Genomic DNA, 21612 nt, shown 5'->3' on the forward strand with positions numbered 1-21612 from the left:
GAAATCAGATGTATCTAGGGGGAAGCGGGGATTCGGGCCTGGGTTTGAACTGCCTGCAGAAAAATCAAGTGCAGAAGTAACCAACTCCTGGAAATTAAGTGGTGCACATGTCAAGGGAAGAAAGCCAAGAGGAATCTGGTCTCCTGCACCCTGGCATCGTGTCCTGGGATCCTTTCCGACATTGCAAGAGACTGGGGGCGGGGGGGGGGTACTGTCATTCTAGTGGGCTAGCCCCCACCTCCTGGGGCGTTTGGTATGAGTTTCAGGCTGAATGAACTTTCAATGCACTGAAGCAATTGTTTGTAACTGGATTTTTCCTACAGGAATGCACACTAGCAATTGTTTGTAAGCAATTGCTAAAGTGCATCAAAAGTGTATTATCCGGAGTGTGTGAAAGCAGCCTCAAGTGTGGGTTAAAAGCTACCAGCAAGAACCACCACCCTGTCCATTGCTAAGGAAACTCTCCAGGAATTTAAGCATATAGTTAACAAAAAATGTGCTGTGTCTGTTGTAACCTCTGTCATTTGGCCATGACCCCTGCTCCCCTTTTATTGTGTTGAGGGCTGAGGCTGGAGTCCTGAGCATGTAATCTTGACTCTATTTGTGTGACCTTGTTTGTCATTTGGTTAATGTAGGGGTGGGGGGACAGCATCAGAAGCAGAGGGTTAGAAAATTCAGTGATGTGGCATGATAGATTTAAATGGGTGGCTATTCTCTCATGTGGACAGCAGCCCTCGAACTCTCCAGGTGCTTCTGTGTTAATGCTGTCAATCCATCTGACACGGGACAGAATGTGAATTGCTATGTGACAGACCGGGTAGTGCTTGCAAGGAATCCTTTGAAAACAACAAGCTGGGATGGAGGAAGGTAAATTGGGGCAAAGCATAGCTCTGGGGGCTTCTCCCAGCAGCCTGCCCGTGCTGTCAGCAGATAATTTAGAGTGTTGAAATACATGCAATAGTTTCAGATGGGTAGCTGTGTTGGTCTGCAGTAAAACAGCAAGGTTCAGTCCAGTAGTACCTAAAAGACCAACAAGCTTTCCAGGGTATAAACTTTCAAGAGTCAAACCTGATACTCTGAAAATCTCATTGGTCATTAAGGTGCTACAGGACTCAAATCTTGCTCTAAGTACATGGAATATCAGTGCAATAAATTAGTATATAGCTTAGTGTGTATCTTTATTAAATACTAAACACATTAATAACTGAATGCTGATTCATGCAGTAGGCAAATAGGTTTCCTAGCTGCCTCTATAAGCCACTGCCTAGAAAGTCGGAGGTCAGACAGGCACAGGCTTGTTTGTCCTCTGGGCTATATGAACCAATAGATTAAGGGTCCTCAGTTTTGTGGGACATGGGGCAGTTTAACCCCTCTTGGATCCTTGGAATTCAGTGGTCTCCTAAACTTGCTTACATCTCTTGAGACTGATTCCCCCCCCCTTATAAAAAGCCGTTGGTATCGACTCACTAGGACGGTTTAAATAAAAAAAGATGTTGATCCAGTGTTTCCCATTCCACCGTGATTTCCAGTCTGGAATTGGGATGTTTTGTAGGATTTCCCCTCTCTCCCTCCCTCAAGACTCTTTCATAAGAACCACATGTGACAGAGATCTTGCAGACCTGGCAACGTGGCACTTGGATCCCGGCTCAGCTGGGATGACAGGAGTAGCTGGGCATGTTAAAAGGGGCACAGCAAACTAAGTGTCTCAGTGGGGCTGCCAACCTCATGTCCAGGAATTTCCCACCTGGAGTTGGCAACTCTATGTCTCAGTAGGGCTCCTTGCACCCACAAGGGCTGTTCAACTTAGTCTTGCCCCAAGGGCAGGAAGGAATGGCCTTGTTCATTGGCTGCTGCCAAGGAGAGTCACACACGAGGAAGTAATGGGTGAGGCTAAGGCCAGGCAGCGTGCCCTGTATGGCACAGGCAGCTATATTGGTTCCTGGCTACTATAGGGTTGCCAGCTCTCGGTTGGGAAATTCCTGGAGATTTTGGGGGTGGAGATGGGAGTGGGTGGGATTTGAGGCAGGGAGGGACCTCAGCAGGGTATAATGCCATAGAGTCCACCTTCCAAAGCAGCCATTTTCTCCAGGGGAACTGATCTTGATCGTCTGGAGATCAGGTATAATAGCAGGAGATCCCCAGGTGCCACCTGGAGGTTGGCAACCCTGGGATACCAGCAGTTCACCAGCAATTTTCACCAGCAAGTTAAAGGACCAGTCCACCCCTGCACAACAGACCGATGTCAGTCAGCATGCTTTTTGTTGGCCTCAATCTGTGGAAGACTAACACTCTGATTCCTACTGTTTTAACCTGGGGTTTGGAATCTATTGATGTGTGGAGCCTGTGTCCGTTGAATCTCCCTCAGCTCCCTACAAAGAGGGTGGGGGGCTGCATTAGTCCCAGAAAGCTCACCTTCCTGCATCAGTTGGGTCTGAGCCTGGCAGCGGTAGACTCTGGCCCAGACATTATTTGAGTCTCCTCCATTACTTTTCAGATACACCTGTCCGGCGTAGACTGTTTCTTAGGAGGATCTGAGGGGGCTTACCTGATTAGACCAATTCAAATTCATAGTTTACTGCAAAGATCCCTGTTATTTTGAATGCGTTGATCACAGGAGAATGGTAGGAGAGTGGGTTTAAATCACAGAAAGATCACTGTGTTATGATGATGATGTGCATAAAACGGGATGTACTAAAAGGAAGGACAGGATTGCCCATTGGAAACAATGGTAAAGACTTGAAGGCCCATTGGAAATAATGGGAGACAGGAATGCCAATTGACTTGCATGGGCTCCATTGAAATACATTACAGCTGAAGAAGAGTTGCAAAGAAAATGCAGAATGGATTTTCCATTAACGTCTCTGGTCCCAAATACACTGCTCTTGGACTGAAATAACAGGCCCCAGAGTGGAATGACAGCCCCTGGGGGTAGCAGAAGTGTTCTGGGAGTGGAATGACAGCCCCTGGGGGTAGCAGATGTGTCCTGGGACTGGAATGACAGGCCCCAGAGTGGAACAAAAGCCCCTGGGAGTAGCAGGAGTGTTCTGGGACTGGATGACAGGCCCCAGAGTAGAATGACAGCCCCTGGGGGTAGCAGAAGTGTACTGGGACTGGAATAACAGATAACAGATCAATTTGATCTTCGCAGCGGGTGTCACAGTGGACGGAATTGCTGCCACGGCAGTTCCATGGTCAGACCACTACACTCTGAAGGCTCGTGTGAACGTACCACCCTGACCCTGTTTGGGCGGCGAGCGTATTTTGGCTTGCCCGCGGAGCCTAATGGACCCTATGCGGTTCCAGATGGCCCTGCGGGATCCGATGCCCCCTGGCGGCTTATTGGATGAGCTTGTCGAGGACTGGCAAACCTGTCTTTCGGCAGCCATCGATGAGATCACTCCCCGACGTCCTCTGCGCCCCCGCCTCAAACTTGCTCCATGGTACACACAGGAGTTGAGGTTGATGAAGCAGGAGCTTAGAGAGACAGTGGCGTCGCACTCATGACGGAGCGACAAGAGCATCTTATAGGACATTTATGAGATCCTATGAGATGGCAGTCAAGGCTGCCAAAAGAGAATACTATGTGGCCATGATTGCGTCTGCAAGCTCTCGCCCAGCTCAATTATTTAGAACAATTTGGATTCTTACTACTCTGCCACAGGGCAGGTCAAACAATAAGGAATTGGAGATTGGCTGTGAGGCTTTTGCAAGCTATTTTGCAGATAAAGTCCTGTCGCTCTGCCACAACCTCCCCACCACAGTTGAGACAGTAATGGAACTCGACGCTCCATGCGTGTCTTCTTGTCAAGTTTTGGATTATTTCAGTCCACTCAGCCTAGAGGAGGTTGACAAATTACTCTCAGCTGTGCGTCCAACCACTTGTAGCCTTGGTCCGTGCCCATCATGGCTAATTAAAGTGGGTCGAGATGGGTTACGAGGTGCACTATGGGAGATCATCAACAAGTCTCTTGTTGAGGGCCTGTTCCCTAGTGCACTAAAGGAAGCAGTGGTCCACCTTCTCCTGAAAAAAACATCTTTGGACCTGGCCGAATTGGCCAACTATCTGGGCAAACTGATTGAGAGGGCAGTGGCGACTCAGCTGCAGAGTTTTTTGGATGACACCTCCGCACTAGATCCCTTCCAGTCTGGTTTCCGACCAGACCATGGGACAGAGACAGTCCCGGTTGCCCTCACAGATGACCTTTGGAGGCACCTGGATCGAGGCGGTAAGGCAGTGTTGTGGTTGTTAGACCTGTCGGTGGCATTTGACACGGTCGACCATCAACTACTGACCCACCGCCTCACCGACACTGGGATTCAGGGGTTTGCCTTGCAGTGGCTCTCCTCGTTCCTTCAGGATCGGGGACAAAGGGTGGCATTGGGGGAACAGCTGTCCCGAAGGCATCCGCTTATTTGCGGAGTGCCACAAGTGGCAGTACTCTCCCCGATGTTATTTAACATCTACATGTGCCCCCTTGCCCAGAGGTATGGGTTGGGTTGTCACCAGTATGCGGATGACACCCAGCTCTATCTGTTGTTGGGCGGTCAGTCAGACTCTAGTCCGGAAGACCTGGACCTGGTGTTGAACGCCGTGGCTGGTTGGCTTAGACTGAGTGAATTGAAATTGAATCCAACAAAGACAGAGGTCCTGTGCCTGAGTCGAAGTGGGCCAAGACCTTTGATGGGGCACCATTCGTGCCAGCGCCGAAGGTTAGGAATTTGGGTGTGCTCCTGGATGCCTCCTTAACAATGGAGGCCCAGGTAGCAGCCACTGCGAAGTCTGCCTTTTACCATCTGCGGCTGATTAAGCAGTTGGTTCCCTTCCTTGAATGCAATGACCTGGCAACAGTGATCCACGCAATGGTCACCTCGAGATTGGATTACTGCAATGCTCTCTACATGGGGCTGCCCTTGTCCCAAATCCAGAAGTTGCAGCTGGTGCAGAATGCAGCGGCGAGGCTGTTGTGTCTCCCTATGCGGGAGCACATCCAGCCTGCCCTAAAAGCACTGCACTGACTGCCTATAGCATACTGGATTCGGTTCAAGGTACTGGTTCTTACCTTTAAAGCCCTATATGGTCAGGGACTTACTTACCTAAGGGGCTGCCTTTCCCCACATCCCACCCTTAGAACACATCTGCTACCCCCAGGGGCTGTCATTCCACAGTGGAGCCTGTCATTCCATGCCTAGAAAACTCCTGCTACCCCCAGGGGCTGTCATTCCAGTCCCAGACCACTCCTTCTACCCCCCAGGGGCTGTCATTCCACAGTGGGGCCTGTCATTCCACTCCTAGAAAACTCCTTCTACCCCCAGGGGCTGCCATTCCACTGTGGGGCCTGTCATTCCAGTCCCAGACCACTCCTTCTACATCCAGGGGCTGTCATTCCACAGTGGGGCCTGTCATTCCACTCCAAGAAGACTGTGAAGTGATGCTTTCAAACTCTTCATGCTTTTCCTGCTGTTGCTTTCAGAAATATTTTTAATGCGCAAGTCACTACGTTTCAGCTCTGAAAACCTTCACGCAACCACCTGGAGGCTGCTGCGCATCGCCACCTTGAGGCTGGTCTTAGGTACAGCAAGAGGGAACAAGGCGGCTGTGGCGGGGGAACTGCTTGTCCCACAACGTAACGTCATCGGCAGTCGCGGTTGCCAGGGTAGCAGGAGCGGGCCTTGCCGGCGCTTCCTTGGGAGGAAGAAGATGGCGGTAGAAGAAGGAGAACGGTTTCTGAGAAGAGTGATGGTGCTGCAGGTGGGAGAACAGAATAAGATGGCAGGCCGGGGGAACGGAGTGGACGGAAATCAATGGGAGTGCGATTGTCCCGCTTCTTTCTGGTCATTTTATTCCCGGTCTTTCTTTAGGGAGCGTGTGTGTGCATTTTTTTCTCACAACGACCCTATGAAGTAGGTTAGACATTAGCCCCCCCCCTTTTTTGAGGGGGGGCAGCTGCACTACCATGCAAACTTATTTTCAGTTTGTATTTAACTTCAGTCTCAAGGTCGTTTTTGCATGACTGCTGCTAAATCAAGTAGCTCTTTTTTATTTAATTTTGTATTAATCTTTCTTGACTTTCAGTTTTCCAAGCTACTGTGGTTTTTCCTCAATTTTCAGGGTTGCCAACCCTGGCTTGAGACATTCCTGGAGATTTTGGGTCAGCGTTGGGGGAGGGGAGGGAGCTCAGTGGGGAATAGGAGGCCATAGAGTATATACTTCAGAGCTGCCATTTCCACTAAGGGAACTGAGCACTGTACTTTGGAGATGAGTTGGAATTTCAGAACTCCAAGCACTGCTTGAAGGACACGAGCCTGTTATTACTGTCTGTGCCTCCCGGTTTTGTGTTATCTAAACATCTGACAAAGATTTCCCTCTCTTTCCTTTTCATCCAAATCATTGATGAAAATGTTGCAGAGTAGTGAGCCTTGCGGTTCCCAGCTTGAAACCTGTATTCCAGAATACAGACTGATGAAGTGCTAGGGATAAGCACTGTTTGGGTATGGTTCTCCAGTCACCATAGAAACAACCTGATGGACAAGGCCTGCATGGTTTGTTAGCTGTAATATCATGTGGCACTTTATCACATGCATTTTTGAAATTAGGATATATTATGTTCATAGTGCTCTCACCGGATAGCTTGGGCTAGCCTGATCTCATTAGATCTTGGAAGCTAAGCAGGGTTGGCCCTGGATAGTACTTTGATGGGAGACTGCTAAGGAAGTCCTGGGTTGTTATGCGGAGGCAAGGCAATACCAAACCACATCTAAACAAACATTTCTTGCCTAGGAAACTTTACAGGGTCACCATAAGTTGGCTTTGACATGACAGCAAAAAAAATGTTCATAGTATTTCCACAGGTTCCTAGACAATTTTTTTAAATTTTGAATCTGTACATCTTTGCTGCTACTCCTCCAGGCTTGGAGATAAAGTGATAGACCTGCTTAAATTATGCTTGTCAGGTGGCTGTTAAAGGCACAGCAGAGCCAGAGGGGAAAAAGTTTTCTTTGCTGATCTATGTGGCCTTATTTTGTGGCAAGGAGTGAGGCTGTCCTCTTATTTGATTCTCATTCTTGATTTTAAAGAATTCTTTCTTCCTAGGCATGTGTTCGTGGTCACCTCATCAGGAAAAAGTTTCAAAGCTTAACGGGAGAGTATGAGAGCATTGTAAAGCAGATTGAAGGGAATCTGGATCAGCTGCAATGGAGTCAACATGCCATACCAAAGCCTGTGTTTCTCTCAAAGGTAACTGCACTGCTGCTTTTGGTGGTGGCAGCAGTGCATTTAATGTCTCAGGCTTTGAATTGCACCAGAAAAGAAAATAGGAAAAATCAGAAATGGCCCCATCAGAATAGACAGTACTAAACTCAATTGGCCAATAGCCTGGCTTGTTATTAGGAAGTTTCATATTCTATGTGTTTTTAAAATGTTTCTGTGCTGTCCTTCCACGCAAATGTGGGCCCCAAAGTGGCAAACATGAAACCATTAAAACTAATTTAGAGAGCAGGCATAGAATTTCCCAGAAGAGGTAAATTGGAAGATGGCAAGACCACAACAAAGAATTGGGAGGGGAGAGGCAACCTCTTCTTTGGAAGGGGTATTTTGGGGGTTCATTGAATCATAGAGTTGGAAGGGGCCATACAGACCATCTAGTCCAACCTCCTGTCCAATGCAGGACCAGCCTAAAGCATCTCTGACAAATATTCGTCCAGCCTCTTCTTGAAAGCTGTCAGTGAAGGGGAGCTAACCACCTCCCTAGGCAGCTGATTCCACCTTTGAATCACTCTGACTGTGAAAAACTTTTTCCTAATATCCATACTTTTCTGCATGTAATTTAAACCCGTTGCTTCGGGTCCTATCCTCTGCTGCCAACTGGAACAGCTCCTGGCCCTCCTCCAAATGACAGCCTTTCAAATATTTAAAGAGAGCAATCATGTCCCCCATCAATCTCCTCTTCTCCAAACTAAACATTCCCAAGGCCCTCAGCCTTTCCTTGTAGGGCTCAGTCTCCAGACCCCTGATCATCCTTGTCACTCTCTTCTGCACCCTCTCGATTTTGTCCGCATCCTTTTTGAAGTGAGGCCTCCAGAACTGCACACAGTACTCCAGGTGTGGTCTGACCAAGGCAGTATACATAGGGGCTAAGACCTCCTGTGATTTCGATGCTATGGCCCTGTTAATACAACCCAAGACTGAATTTGCCTTTTTTGCCACTGCGTCACACTGACTGTTCATATTTAGTGTACAGTCCACCCTTACCCCAAGATCTCTTTCACATACACTACTCCCCAGAAACGTATCCCCCATCCAGTATTTGTGCTTGACAATTTTGTGGCCCAGATGTAATACTGTGCATTTATCTTTGTTGAATTACATCCTGTTCGCAACTGCCCACTTCTCCAGAGTATTCAGGTCTTGTTGAATTTTAACTCTATCTTCTTGGGTGTTTGCTACTCCTCCCAATTTGGTATCATCAGCAAATTTAATGAGTAGCACTTCTACCCCTTCATCCAGACCATTGATAAAAATATTGAAAAGTACCAGGCCCAAAACCGATCCCTGCAGCACCCCACTGGACACCTCCCTCCAATCTGATGAAACGCCATTGACCACCAGTCTTTGGGTGTGGTCCTCTAACCAGTTCCCTATCCACCAAACTGTCCTATAGTCCAGTCCACAGTCTTCCAGTTTGCCCATCAGAATGTCATGGGGAACCTTATCAAAAGCTTTACTGAAATCCAGGTAAATCACATCAACAGAGTTCCCACGATCCAGTAAGCTCGTCACACGATCAAAGAAGGAAACCAGGTTTGTCTGACAAGATCTGTTGAGGACAAAACCATGCTGACTTCCCCGGATCACTAAGTGGTCCTTCAGATGCTTACAGATCGATCCCTTTAAAAACTGCTCTAATATCTTCCCAGCAATAGAAGTCAGACTGACTGGACTGTAGTTTCCTGTGTCATCCCTTTCTTAAAGATTGGGATAACATTTGCTCTTCTCCAATCTTGTGGCACATCCCCAGTCCTCCAGGAGGCATTGAAGATGATGGACAGAGGCTCTGCAAGTTTCATTAGACAGTTCTTTGAGCACTCTTGGGTGTACACCATCTGGCCCAGAGGATTTGTATTCATCCAGTGCAGCCAGGTGCCTCTCCACAACCTCCCTGTCCATGTCAACTGGACACTCAGGTGTCCTGTTATGTCCTATACCATCTCTAGATGGGCTCAAGCTCTTCTGGGAGAAAACAGAGACAAAAAAGTCATTAAGCCTGTCTGCTTTTTCTCTGTCCTCCACCAGAGTTTCTCCTTCTACTCCCAAAAGCTGTCCAGTTGCCTCTTTTACCTTGCATTTGCTTCTCACATACCTGTAGAAGTTTTTTCTTATTGTAGTAAGCCCCCCTGGCCAGACCCAACTCATTACTCAGGTTTGGTTTCCCTGATGGCTGATCTGCAGTACCTAGTAACTCTCGTATACTCCTCTAGAGGTCTGACCTTCCGTCCATTTCCTGAACATTTCCTTTTTCTCCCTTAGCTTATTCTGAAGCTCTCGGTTCATCCGCATTGGTTTCTTGGAGTCCTTACCATGTTTCCATCTTGCTGCAATAGTGAGGGCTTGAGCTCGCGAAAGCTCATGTTTGAGAAGAGCCCACCCTTCACTCGCTCCTTTCCCTTCCAGCACACTCCCCCAGGGAATGTCTCCCATCAAGCCTCTGAGTTCATCGAAGTTGGCCCTACGAAAATCTAACCTACAAGTCTGACTACATCCTTGGCCCCCCACAGGAACTGGAATTCAAGGAGGACATGGTCACTTCCCCTTAAGGTCCCCACCACCTTCACCCCGTCTACCAATTCTTCCCTGTTGGGTAATATTAAGTCCAGTATGGCCGAGCCACTTGTAGCTTGGGGCTCTTTAATTCTGGATTCACTTCTTGTGGCAGTTATCTCACAGCATACTATTTGGGAATTAATGGGTTTTTTGAGCTTAGATTGGGAGAATTGTCTCTCCTCAAAGAGAAGGATAGCCACGAGGGCCTAGCATAGGAAAATCAGCAGAGTTTCTAGGGCTGCTTAAACAGATTTGCTGCATCCAAAACCTTTGTGAGCAGGAGTTTGCGTTGACAGATGATTCTCACAATGTCAGCCCTTGCTTCTGGAAGTTATCGTCACAATGTATTTGTGGGTCTCGAAGGGACCTGGGTCTCCTTGTTGGTCTCTCTTCTAGAGAGAGGATGTGTAAAAGACTGGAATGTTGCACCTTCTGGGCCAGGCAGGCCTTATCATATCTTTCTGCCTGTCATACCCTTGTTCCTGCTTGATGTCTTCAATCTAGTCTGCTCAGAAGCCACGTCAAGGAAGGGAATTAAGTGGCCAACAGGCTGGATTCAACAAGAACGGCAGTGCCCACAATGAGGAGCAGAAGCTTAGTCGTCAAGAAATGTTACAAACCAAAACTGACTGTGACTGTGAGATGCCGCTTCCAAGCCAGCTTCTGGATGAAACAGCTGCAGAAGTAGGGGCTGGTGATGTGAGGCCTGATCCAGAGCATCCTGCAGCTGAGCTCCTTGGGAATGCCTGTGTCCTGCCAGGAGAGAATGCAGAAGGCAAAGACTGCAGCAATGTGTCATCCGAATGGGGCAGCCTTATCCTGGAGATGGAGTCTCCCAGTCTGAGCCAAGGTAAGTCATCCGGAACCCCCCCTCCCTTGGACATTTGAGCTCTCCTGCCCCTGCAGAATCTTACCTTTTGTGCACTCTGCAGTTACTGTTTTAGTTCATTTTTATAGTATCTGCATATTGTTTTACACAAAGTAGCATCAATACACACACCCAACAGGTCCCTGCCCTAAGAACTTACACACCAAATTTCGTCAGTGTGTGGAGGCAACAGAGGGAAGAGAAAGTCAAGGGAACAGGATATGGCTTCTTAATGTTGATTTCTCATTTGTGCAGAACTCCGTTTCCAAGGGGTGCCAGAGATGCCCCAAGCTCTGCCTGACCTTCAGTGCTACCGAAAACACCTGACCATGGAACTGCTGTGGCTGCAACAAGCCATTGTCAGCCGTAAGAGTGTAAGAAGCATTCTGAAGTTTCCAGCATTCCCATAAATGTCCAGAGCCCAAATCACTGGTGGGCAGGTGCTCTACAGTGCCCTCTGCTCTAGTTTACTTCTTTTGCAAGGAGAGTTGTGCTGTGAGCAAGAGATGCATTAGGATGCAAGTCTTGCTTTGAGTGGGGAGCCAGTGGGCCTGGGAGGATTCCTCTGTGTTCCTTTAAATCTTTGGGTGTTAAACCACTAGTTGTTACAGTGGACAGATGCTAAAGATTGACAAAGGGTGGGGTTGAGGAGGAGATGTTACCATGTGTGTGCATGCGTGCACTTGACTTTTTTTGGAACTGAGCGGATAAATACGAAGCATCATGCAATTTCAATATTTATTTTGGAAGCAACTGCCTCAAAATGTACCTGTTTTGACTGCCTCAGTGTTTGATTTTCCTTTACTCTATCTCTTCCCTTCTCCCATCCTAGTATCTGAACCTGAAAGAGAGACTTGTGGAACCATGAGTAACTGAATGCTATTTTGTGGACATGTCCCAAGGTCCTTGTGTACACAGACTTGGAAGTTCACCCTCCATTGCCAACTGCTGGAGAAAAGAGTGTTGGAAGGCACTACCTCCATGGCAGCAGGCAGGTCCTTGTAGCTCTTTGGAGTTAACCACTCCACGTGGCCTCCCTGGATCCTGATTGCACTCAACTTCAACACTTGCAAGAGCAGCGACAAAGCTTACCTGTGGACTTCTCAAACCAAAGATGTGCTTATGGTTGGGTGTTTTATGAACAGGTACCTTATGGAGGTCTGGCTTACATCCTAATGAACAGGACTGGAACTGCACTGGAAGAAAGCTATGTCCCCCTCCCTCCTCCTTCTGCAGCCTTCTGCGCTTCCCAAAACTGTTCTCCTGCAGATCAGTGGACCCCCAGGAACACTATTGGAAGGTGTAGGAGGGGGAAATCGGCAGAAATAAGCCTCTTCTCCAACACCAACAGATATGCCATTCTGCTTGGAATTACCCTGATGGAACGGCAGCTGGGTAGCCAAAGCAATATTTCTACAGGCTGATTTTATGCAGCCTTTGATGGAGGGAAATCCAAGCTGAAATTTCATGTTTAGCAACTTTTGCTGAACTAGCTGGTATTTGGTCCCAGTGTGTTGACTGTTATTGCATATGGGGTACTGGAAAGGAGCCACATCTCTGTAAGCCTCAAGTTGTAGACAAGAGCTTTGTGGTTGCCAGTGTCCCGACTGCTGAGCGTCCAGCTTAGAAACTTTTGGAATTTCACTGTGAATTCTCCCTCTGAACCCCAGCTCTTCTCTGGACTTTCCACGGGTGGAATAGTCTTTCTTTTTGCACCTGCAGAGGTAGATATGTGTTTAAATCAGCCCTGTTGTGCAGTTGTCTGCTCTGCCTTTCTTTCTGTCATCAGCCACCATTACTGGTACAATATTTGGACTATGGAGTTGGTAGTAAAAAATGTCAACACATTTTTTTTTCTTATTTCTGTTTTGAATTAAAAAAAAATTCACTGTGTGGAGTATGCTCTTTGTATCTTCAAGTGCATTGCCCCAGCATGAAAATTAGAAGAGGTCTTCATGCATTAATTTGGTCAACCTACACCTTGCCATCAAGTCCTTTCGAGATTTCTATTATTTTCCCTCCTGTCTGTTGAGTTGCTGCAGCTTTGCGGAACTCCCTACCACCAGATGTCTACCTGGCCAGCTTGTTCTAGATTTTGGAAAACGGATGAATATTTCCCTGTATTGTGAAAGCTTGTAATTGAATTGGTACTGATGCATATCCAAATGTATCAGTGGGAAATCTGCCCCAAAGGAGCCTTGTCTTGCTGCTCAGTAAATACATGACATAAAAACACCCACATCTATATATCTAATAGCCAAGTTGCCCCCTCTGTGCGGATATCTAAATCCACACATCAGGGGCACATAGGGGGCAGAGAGATTTTCCTTCACACTTGGGGCAGTCCCCTAAAGTAAAAAAGCATTCCCTGCACATGCGCAGAGAACGCACTTACCCCTGGGATCTGTGGCAGAGCCATGCAGGGCTCACTGCGGTTGGTGCTGGCGGTGGCAGCGGGGGTGGAAAAGCCTTGGCAGTGGGGGTGGCGGCTAGGAGCCACAGCCACCACTGTCGGAGACCGGGGGGTGTGGGGGAGAAGCCTGGCAGGCCCCGCAACCAGGAGCTGAGCCCGTTGTTGCCGCAGTGGGGGGGGGAGAGAAGCCTGGTGGGCCTGACAGCTCACAGCCGCACAGGGCTTGCCACTGTTGTTGTTGTGGGTGGCAGTGGCGGAGAGAAGCCTTGGCAGCCCAGGAGCCGTGGGGAATACACCAACCCCACGAGTATCACGAGTCCTGCTTCGTGTGTGAACTAATTTCCAGGGATGAATAGAGTTTCTGTGTGTAGAGAAATGCTCCCACACACATACATGCATTGTGTCACAGTCTTTAAACATTCAAAGGGATCTTAGAGTTTGCCTGAAGCAATCCAATCAGCCATGTGTCCCTTGGGCAACTCTGCAAAGAAGACCACAAAAGTTTCTAGGCCTCAAAAATGTGTTAGACAACCTGCGCATTACACACATTCCTTTTCCTGTCCTAAAAGAGATCAAATGAGCGAACCATGACTTGATATCAAACCACCTCAAGAGAACACTTTCTCTGCAGATGTGAGTGGTTTTCAAGAAAGCTTAGCTCAGGGCTTTGTGTAACCCCAGCTGCTGACACTGCTTGAGTGCTGCCAACCAGGGAGCTGCATAGGGCAAGATATGGGGATTTGCTTAGTGATGCTGAGGATTTGTTAGCAGTTAGATGAGAATCGGCCAGCTCTTCTATCATAGGCTAGCCAGCTGTTGCTGCTGCTTTTGGATTGGTCCTGGTAGAGGTGAGCCATTCCTATGCTCTCTGGTGACTCCTGGCTTTTGTGGAGCAGTGAGAACTGGAGCTGTTGGTTCAGGATGTCTTAGTGACCACAAATCTGCCGTAGTCTTGAGACCATCTAAGGCCCTGCTCTGTGTGCTGTCAGAAATAGGGAGGGGCCATGGCTCAACTGTAGAGCATTTGCTTGGTACTTAGAAGGTCCCAGGTTCAGTCCACAGCAACTCCAGTTACAGGGTCTGGCAGTATGTGGTCTGATGTGAAAGTGACAATACAAACTGTTAAGGACAGTGATTTTTCAATTGTAATGCCTTGGCTCACAAAGAACTCTTTGTTGTTTTGGCTGTGGTAGACTACCCCACCCCCCTGGAATATGCTATGGACTGTTGCTTAAAAAACCCAAAAACCTTTATTTTTCAGTTTTTTGTAATCATTTCCAGATCTAAACAATCAACAATTCTATAATGACATAATGAGTGGGTGGATGTAAAGCAAACAGTAGAAAAATTCCTTGTGATTCTTAAAGTTAACAATAATGAGCGATAGAATAAAGTGAACCGTTGCTCAATATAGTTGTGACTTTTTAAAGTCCACCGTTAGTGTATAATTTGTGTATTATTTCTTCTGTAGCATAACTGTAAAGCAGTTAAAGCCAAAAAACTGTAGATGGTTGGAATAGGTGTTTCTGAATTGTTTCTTTTGGACGCATAGTCCAAGAAAGGAAGCCATTGTTCCAAGAACATGGGTTTTCCATGGTCTGTAGCTGATGGGAAACTTTTTCCATAATAAGTCCCATATTTTCTGGTACCACTGTAGAACCAAAGGTAGAACTTTATTTTTCAATTTAGAAGCAAGTAAAGCTTTGGCTACTGCAAGTAAAAATTAAGCTTTTTCTTATCGATGGGATTTCTGAGTCTTCCCATAAATTCAGGAGAATTATTTCAGGACGCATAGGAATTAAATAACCTGTGATATATTTAATATGTAACATAATTTTTTCCCAGGAGACCCTTACCGTAGGACATTCCCACTGGCAATGAATGTATGAGCCCGTTTTGCCACAGTGTCTCCAGCATAAGGGTTGGTTATTAAGGTTAATATAATTTAATTTGGGGGGTATCGTATACCATCTTGCCAGAATTTTATAGGGTAGTATTTCAATGTTGATTGTTTTTGATAAGAAGGTTTTTGAGTTCCCAATTTTCCTCCACTGGGAATTTGTAAAATGGAACATACAATCTTTTTGCCATTTTCTCTGATATGGTATAGTTGATTTTCCTTTGCATATTTTAGAGATTACTCCTTTACCATTTTTTGTGTCTTCTATTGTTCAGATTCGGTGAGCCTTCTATTTACGCCTATTTTGACCTCTGGATTTTCTGACAGATTTTGTATTTGTAACCAGAGGAGTTGAAGTTCAGAGCCTTTCTCAAGTATATGTCCTTCATTAAATATATTTTATTGACGAATCTCCATGATTTAAAAGAATCTATATTATTTCCTGGTTCAAACCATGACTGTCCCAGAAAAGATGATATGGGTGAGATTCCTGGGGTCAATTTTCTTCTTTTTGTCCTAAATTTGCAAGGTGGTGTTTAAATATTTAATTTTATTTGGGGTGGTCATTCCTTTTGTTTGTGCCAAATGATCTCTTATTTTTGCAGTTCCATTATATGTTTGTTCTATTTGTGCCCAATCGATAGTTTCTGATGAATTTAGAAAAGTTACCTAATTTATGAGCTGGGCGGCTTCAAAATAAGTTTTTAGATGTGATATGTCAAGTCCTCACAATTTGGTAGGTCATTTCATTACATCATGTAATATTCTTTGTTTTTTATAGCCTCAGATAAAATCATTGAGGTTCTTCTGCAGTTCTCTCAGATCTCTATCTGGGAGTGTGATATGAAACACTTGAAAGTAAAATAAGAATTGTGGGGAAATTATAGATTTGATAATGTTTATCTTTTTGAGCCAGGTCAGATTTAATTTATCCCATTCTTTTAAAGAAACTGTTGCTTTTTAATCATTTTTTAACTTTTTAAAATAAATGTAAAATGTACATTGAATATAGTATTCATCTTGTTTGACATGATTTGTGTTGCTTGGATTCGTACTGAGTGATTGCCTTAAGCGAATGGCACTGGGCTGCAGAAGACATTCCTGGCTGAGCCCATCTTTTGGCTGTTTTCATTTGACTGCATAACTTTGTCACAGTTTGGTCCTGGTGCCTCCTTCACCATTCCCAAAAGTTTGGGTTCAAGGATCCTTTGCAGAGCAAACAGATTGGCACATCTGGATGCACATGGTTAGGTCCTTATGGAAAAGGTCATCTGACTGTGTTGGGAAAATTCCCAAGATAACAAGTAAAGGGGAGGCTGAAATGGCATTTACTCATGCTGCTAATTTCTAGGAAGGTGTCCTGCAGTGGCTCCTATACGTGCAGTTAATTACATGTACTATTTAATGAATAGAACATTTGTTACAGTTTGCTTGCTCCTGCAATTTATGAAGATGAAAAATTATTTTCTTGCTATTGGTAAAATGAGAACAATAATAAAGTATTTTGCAGGACTGTTGGAGTAGGCAAGTGAAATAAAGATTGCGCATCCCTTTTCTAATGTAATGGTAACTAGATGCTACATTCCTGAGCAGTATGGAATGGTAACAACAAAATGGTGTTAGTAAATTTTCTCAGAAAAGGAGAGTTGATGGGGCTCAAGGTTGACAGCAACTGTACTTTAAATGCTAGACCAGTGATGTGACTTAGAGAAAAAATGTTTTTGCACATGCACAGTTGTGTCACATGATGCGCAACTGCATAGCACCACTGAAAAATAGGTTCTGAGACTTAGCCTCAAAGTATTGCAGGTTTAGCCATAAAAGAGCTATGAGCCGGTGAAAGGTGGCTCTCCCTGTTGAAAAGACTCTCACCTTCCTGGCCAACCCATGAAACTCCCCACCCCCACCCCCGCGCACAGAGTTTGATGCCATGGAAACACCAGAGTTGCTCTCAGAATAAAGCTTGGCAAAGGGAGAGGGATCAGGTGGCAGGGTTTGCAGCTTAACTGGGGAAGTTTACTGTAGTTTTTTTCTTTTTGCACTTTGCCAAGCACCTTCTCTGGATGCACAGCCTGGTTCCTGCAGACTGAGTTGGAAATGCGCTCTGAGACCGTTGCTGTGGCTCCTCCTGCCAGGAATGTGGTGATCTATCGGAATGGAGACCCTTTCTTTCATGGCAGGAAGTTTGTGATCAGCCAGCGCCGCTTCCTGACCTTTGAGGCTTTTTTGAACGAGGTGACCAGCACGATCCAGGCCCCCATAGCTGTCAGGAGCATCTATACTCCCAGGCAGGGCCATCGAGTCACTGAGCTGACAGAACTACATAATGGGTGCCAGTATGTCGCAGCAGGCTTTGAGCGGTTCAAGAGGCTTGAGTAAATAGACCTTTCTTTTTCATAAACAATTTTATTTTATTTTACCATTTACAAATACATACACATATAAACCAACATCAAAAATTCCACAACAAAAGTAATAATTGAAAATACAACAACCGGATCTATACACTAGATCTATTAGAATCCAAGCAGCATTCTATAAAAACTGCTCTGTATATATCTATTATGCTAACTGAGGAAACCTTAAATAGAAATTAAAGTTTTAAGATTCTTTGGAACAACCTCCATTTTTGCCAAGTAGTCTAGTATGATGCCCCACACCACAGAAATTCAGAGCTAGAAGCATGCGATTCAAATTTGGTCACCTCATATGTGATTTTTTTCATTCAGATATATATCCCAACGCTTACAATGCCACAGTACAATCATGAGTAGACCTTCGAGGGCCAAGGAGGGTAACAAGGGTGGATTGGACTGCAAGCTTTTACCTACATGTTCTGCCTTAGAAAGAATCTCCCAGAGGTGCATTTGCAACACTAGGACAATCCATAGGATGGCTGCTTATGTTTGCATCCCAGGAAAGGGCACTTCATTCCCAGGCCCTACTGCAGTTCACATAGATAGGTGGACCTGCCTGCCTGCCTGCCTGCTGCAGAAAAGCCAGTAATGCTGATGGTAAATTTGTCAGTTATGTGGGATTGTGTTGGGATTGTGGATGTTGGTCCTTTTCCTTAACAGATATCCTGTTCGTACCTCTTTGTTTTTCCCTTAAGACCCCACTTGAGATAGCGGAGGGTAGACATATTTATTTTATTTTTATTTTATTTATTAGATTTCTATACCGCCCTCCCAAAGGCTCAGGGCGGTTCACAAGCACATACATCCCTGGAGCACTTCCTTTGGAGAGACATGCAGTAGCTGGATTTTGCTCAAGTTCTGGCTAGCTTAGCTAACGGTATCTCCATTGCAGTATGTGGCGAATACAGATAATAAATAATACATTTGGATTTGCTCTGCAGGAGCCTCATTAAGTACCGCCTGTTTTCTTATTATGTCAAAATGTGGTTTGGCCAGCAAAAGATCCTGGCCAGCAACTTTAACATGCATGCTGCATGGCTCAAAATGCTGCTTGAGGTACTTTTAGCTTCTTAGGTTGCAGCCAGAAATGCTGGATCTAGCCCAGGGGCTGCGAGTTGCTGACCTTTATCAGTTTATCAGAGACACATTGATTGGTCTCTGCCTTATGTTCATAGACTGGACTGGATTGTCTGGTTCCTTGGCAGCCTGGAATCGGACATCCTTCATCTCCTCATGTCTGATTTTGTATGTGCTTTAAAATCTATTTTCTAGAATGGGTAAATGGTGCAGGAAATTTAGTGTACATTTGTTAATATTTTGAAGCACCTGTAGAATGAGCATTTTCTTGTCTTGGTATAGGGAGAAGAGAACAGCCTATTTGATATCTTGAATCTTGGAAATGCTTGGATTATGGAAACCAGGTTGTGGTGTTGAGAAATAAAAGCCCAGTGCTATATGACCGAGTAGCTCCTCCTCCTTGGAGGGGCTGCTTTTGCAGCAGAGAAGCTGTGGAGGGAGGGCAGGTATAAGCCTAGCCCCAACAGCTGATTTTTACCTGAACTCTTCAGCCTTCCTTGGTGCCTCTTATGGATCATCCTGGTGACAGAACATGTGTCTGTCTGTTTAGTGTCTGGTGCCTAGTTACTGGAAGGAAGCACTTCTGTCATAACTAGAACAATGTGTTGGAAGACAGGAAAAGCAGAACTCCATGTGTGGTGGAGGCAGGATTGTGTTCTGCTAAGCCCCACCCCCTGAGAATTCTGCTCTGGCAGGTAGGTCAACATTCTTGTAGTGAAATCCAGGAGTGTCTCCTGCTGCCCTCCCTGGCATGTTTGTGGAGTCGGATGGGGCTCTGTGGCCAGGGCCAGTTCCAGATTTTGTAGGGCCCTGGACAGAGAGTGCCTGGAGCTCCAGGCAGAAAGTTCTTGTGCTCCTCCCCTGCCTGCTGCCACACTCCCTGATCACACCCCTCTTCCTGCCCACCCACCTGTGTTCCCCTCCCCAGCTGCCTCCCTATGCATCCTTCCCCAGCAGCTCACTTGCCTGCAAGCCCTCCCACTATGGACGCGCCAAGCTCTACGTACCGTATGCACGCCCTTACCCCAATACTGCTGGGCAGCACATATGGCCAGCGGCCTGGTTCATGGGAGTGCAGGAACAGGTAGGGATGGTAGCCATAGGCCCTGCTGGAAGCCCTGGGCCCTGGGCACCTGCTGCCCCACTTCAGAGTATGTTGGTGCTGGCCCTGGCTGTGGCTGTAAGTGGGGATTATGACAGCAGCAGGTCAGTGATGTCAGCACCACAAGCGCATCACAGCCATTATTTCCAGCACAGAGTCTGCTTGTCCGTGTTCATTGCTGGAGTTTAAGGCAGCAATCTATGTGAAGGAAGGTAATAGGAGTGGAGGTTGCTTTGATTCCTGGTATATCTGATCCAGAAGTCCACCAGGAATACTTTTGAGCTTCTGGTGGGTACCAAGTTCTGCTTAAGGCACAATGAAACCAAAGAACAGCTGGTGGCCAGCATTTAGCCCAAGGGACTGATATCTGCTGAAACACGAGTTTGGTGTCATACTTGAGAGTGGATGCAGTGTACTGGGCTATGCTGTCATTCAGGAAGTCCTAGGTTCAATTCTCTCCACTGTGAACTCCCCAGGTGGCTTTAGACTAGCCAATCTCTGTTAGGGTTGCTTCCCCCCCCCCCAACCCCCGCCATGTGCAGTATAGAGATAAATCAAGCAGATGTACCTTTCAAGATAATTCAGAGGTGTTATATAAATGCTAAGTAATTATTACATCATCTGAAATTCTTGGATCAGCAGTATACAGCCTGATGTAGGGTAGGTTTACATGTAAATAGCTTATGTGCAGGGGGAAAAAGGATATTGCTGGCTATTAATTTTGACCAGATATCATGCTCTGAATGCAAAAAGGGTTGATGCTCCCACAACATTGATTTTACCCCTGGTGCCCCCCTTCTTGGTGGTTAGGCAGGGTGACCTGCATGCCGGAGAGGGAGATTCCTTCTGTACTGTGGGGTTGGGGGAGCACACATACAAGGGGCCCTTGAACCCTGTTCTTCCCCTAGTGCAGGGGTGGCCAAACTTGCTTAATGTAAGAGCCACACAGAATAAATGTCAGATGTTTGAGAGCCACAAGACATGAACAAATATCACACACACATTTTAATTGGAAAATATGCAAATTTGCTTTTTATTAACATTAAATTTGACTGTGTGAAAATCAGCTGCAGTTTGTCCACCCCTACCCTAGTGTGAAAATCAGCCAGGGTTTGGTAGGGTGGTCCCCATTAGTTACCCCAGAGATGTGCTCTCCTTCCCGCCTATGAGTGAGCAGAATGCCTAGAGCTTCTGTCCTTGGGTCCTTGTGGAGAAGGGAGAAGAGTCCCCTTCAAGGCCACGGTTTGGCTACACAAATGGGGAGATGTTGATGGAGGTGCCAGATCCCTTTGCTGGAATTGTGGCTTGCGAAGCAGTAGCTGCAAGCCATAAAGCCCTGCAAGAGAGCAGCTGGGAAACACCTAGGACTGAATCATCCCCCTGATTTGTCAGTTGCCTGTCCCCAGATATGCACCCCCACATCTGCACATTTTGCTACAAATACATAGGTCACAGTTTACATGCAGCAGTGTGCTCATTGGTGTTTGCAGGAAGAGAAACAGCAACATCCCAGAGATCTGTTTGGCTAGAAATGTTCTGAACTGCTGTAGTTGGATGCCAGGGAAAAGAGCATTTTTTTTTTGTTTTACTGAAATCACATTTGATGTAGCTACTTGCATTTGCTGGCATAAGATGCCTTAAATTTGACTGTCCCATTACATATGCTAACTCATTCAGTCCTCATATATGTATTCTCAACAAAAAGGACTATAAATCCTCTGTATTTTAGTGTATTTCTTTTTCAGAATAGTATATTAGAATGCTGAATGGATGTCTGCTGGCAACATTACATACAGCTCAAAATATACTGTTGTGCCCTCCACACGGCCTCTACGCCTGAGATGAGATAATTAAGATTCTGTTACTTCCCACAATTAGTAAAAACACCTTTAGACATTCATCTGCTATTTTGACATATTTATTGCTTTACAACTGTTGATTTTATAACCTTAACCATGTTATTTAGTTTTTCACTTTGCATAACTTAAACATCATCATGTTACGTGTTAATTTGCTGT

General features: G+C 46.0%; 2 protein-coding genes across 2 annotated transcripts in view; both read left to right on the forward strand.

Moving 5' to 3' along the window:
• Window positions 1-5689: 5689 nt before the first annotated feature.
• Window positions 5690-12923, forward strand: IQCC (IQ motif containing C). The gene is made up of 5 exons (XM_015408090.1): window positions 5690-5749; window positions 7091-7234; window positions 10322-10667; window positions 10941-11059; window positions 11518-12923. The coding sequence occupies exons 1-5, from the start codon at window positions 5699-5701 to the stop codon at window positions 11551-11553; spliced, it is 696 nt and encodes a 231-aa protein (XP_015263576.1). The 5' UTR covers window positions 5690-5698; the 3' UTR covers window positions 11554-12923.
• Window positions 12924-17051: 4128 nt separating this feature from the next.
• The window catches only part of DCDC2B (doublecortin domain containing 2B), a 34613-nt gene continuing 30052 nt past the window's right edge, over window positions 17052-21612 (forward strand). Inside the window, exon 1 of the mRNA XM_015408094.1 lies at window positions 17052-17373. Within this exon, the coding sequence (XP_015263580.1) occupies window positions 17096-17373 (278 nt within the window). The 5' untranslated portion in view covers window positions 17052-17095. The remainder of the gene's footprint in view (window positions 17374-21612) is intronic.

Source organism: Gekko japonicus, unplaced genomic scaffold (assembly GCF_001447785.1).
Source record: "Gekko japonicus isolate JY-2015 unplaced genomic scaffold, Gekko_japonicus_V1.1 scaffold36, whole genome shotgun sequence".
In the NCBI taxonomy this organism is placed as follows: Eukaryota; Metazoa; Chordata; class Lepidosauria; order Squamata; family Gekkonidae; genus Gekko; species Gekko japonicus.

Excerpts from the sequence above, each read along its gene's own strand:
- IQCC (XM_015408090.1), top strand. The coding sequence starts at position 5,699 with ATGGCGGTAGAAGAAGGAGAACGGTTTCTGAGAAGAGTGATGGTGCTG. Across the intron at positions 7,235-10,321 it reads AGCCTGTGTTTCTCTCAAAG|TCTGCTCAGAAGCCACGTCA; the intron begins GTAACTGCACTG and ends TCTTCAATCTAG. Across the intron at positions 11,060-11,517 it reads CCATTGTCAGCCGTAAGAGT|TATCTGAACCTGAAAGAGAG; the intron begins GTAAGAAGCATT and ends CTCCCATCCTAG.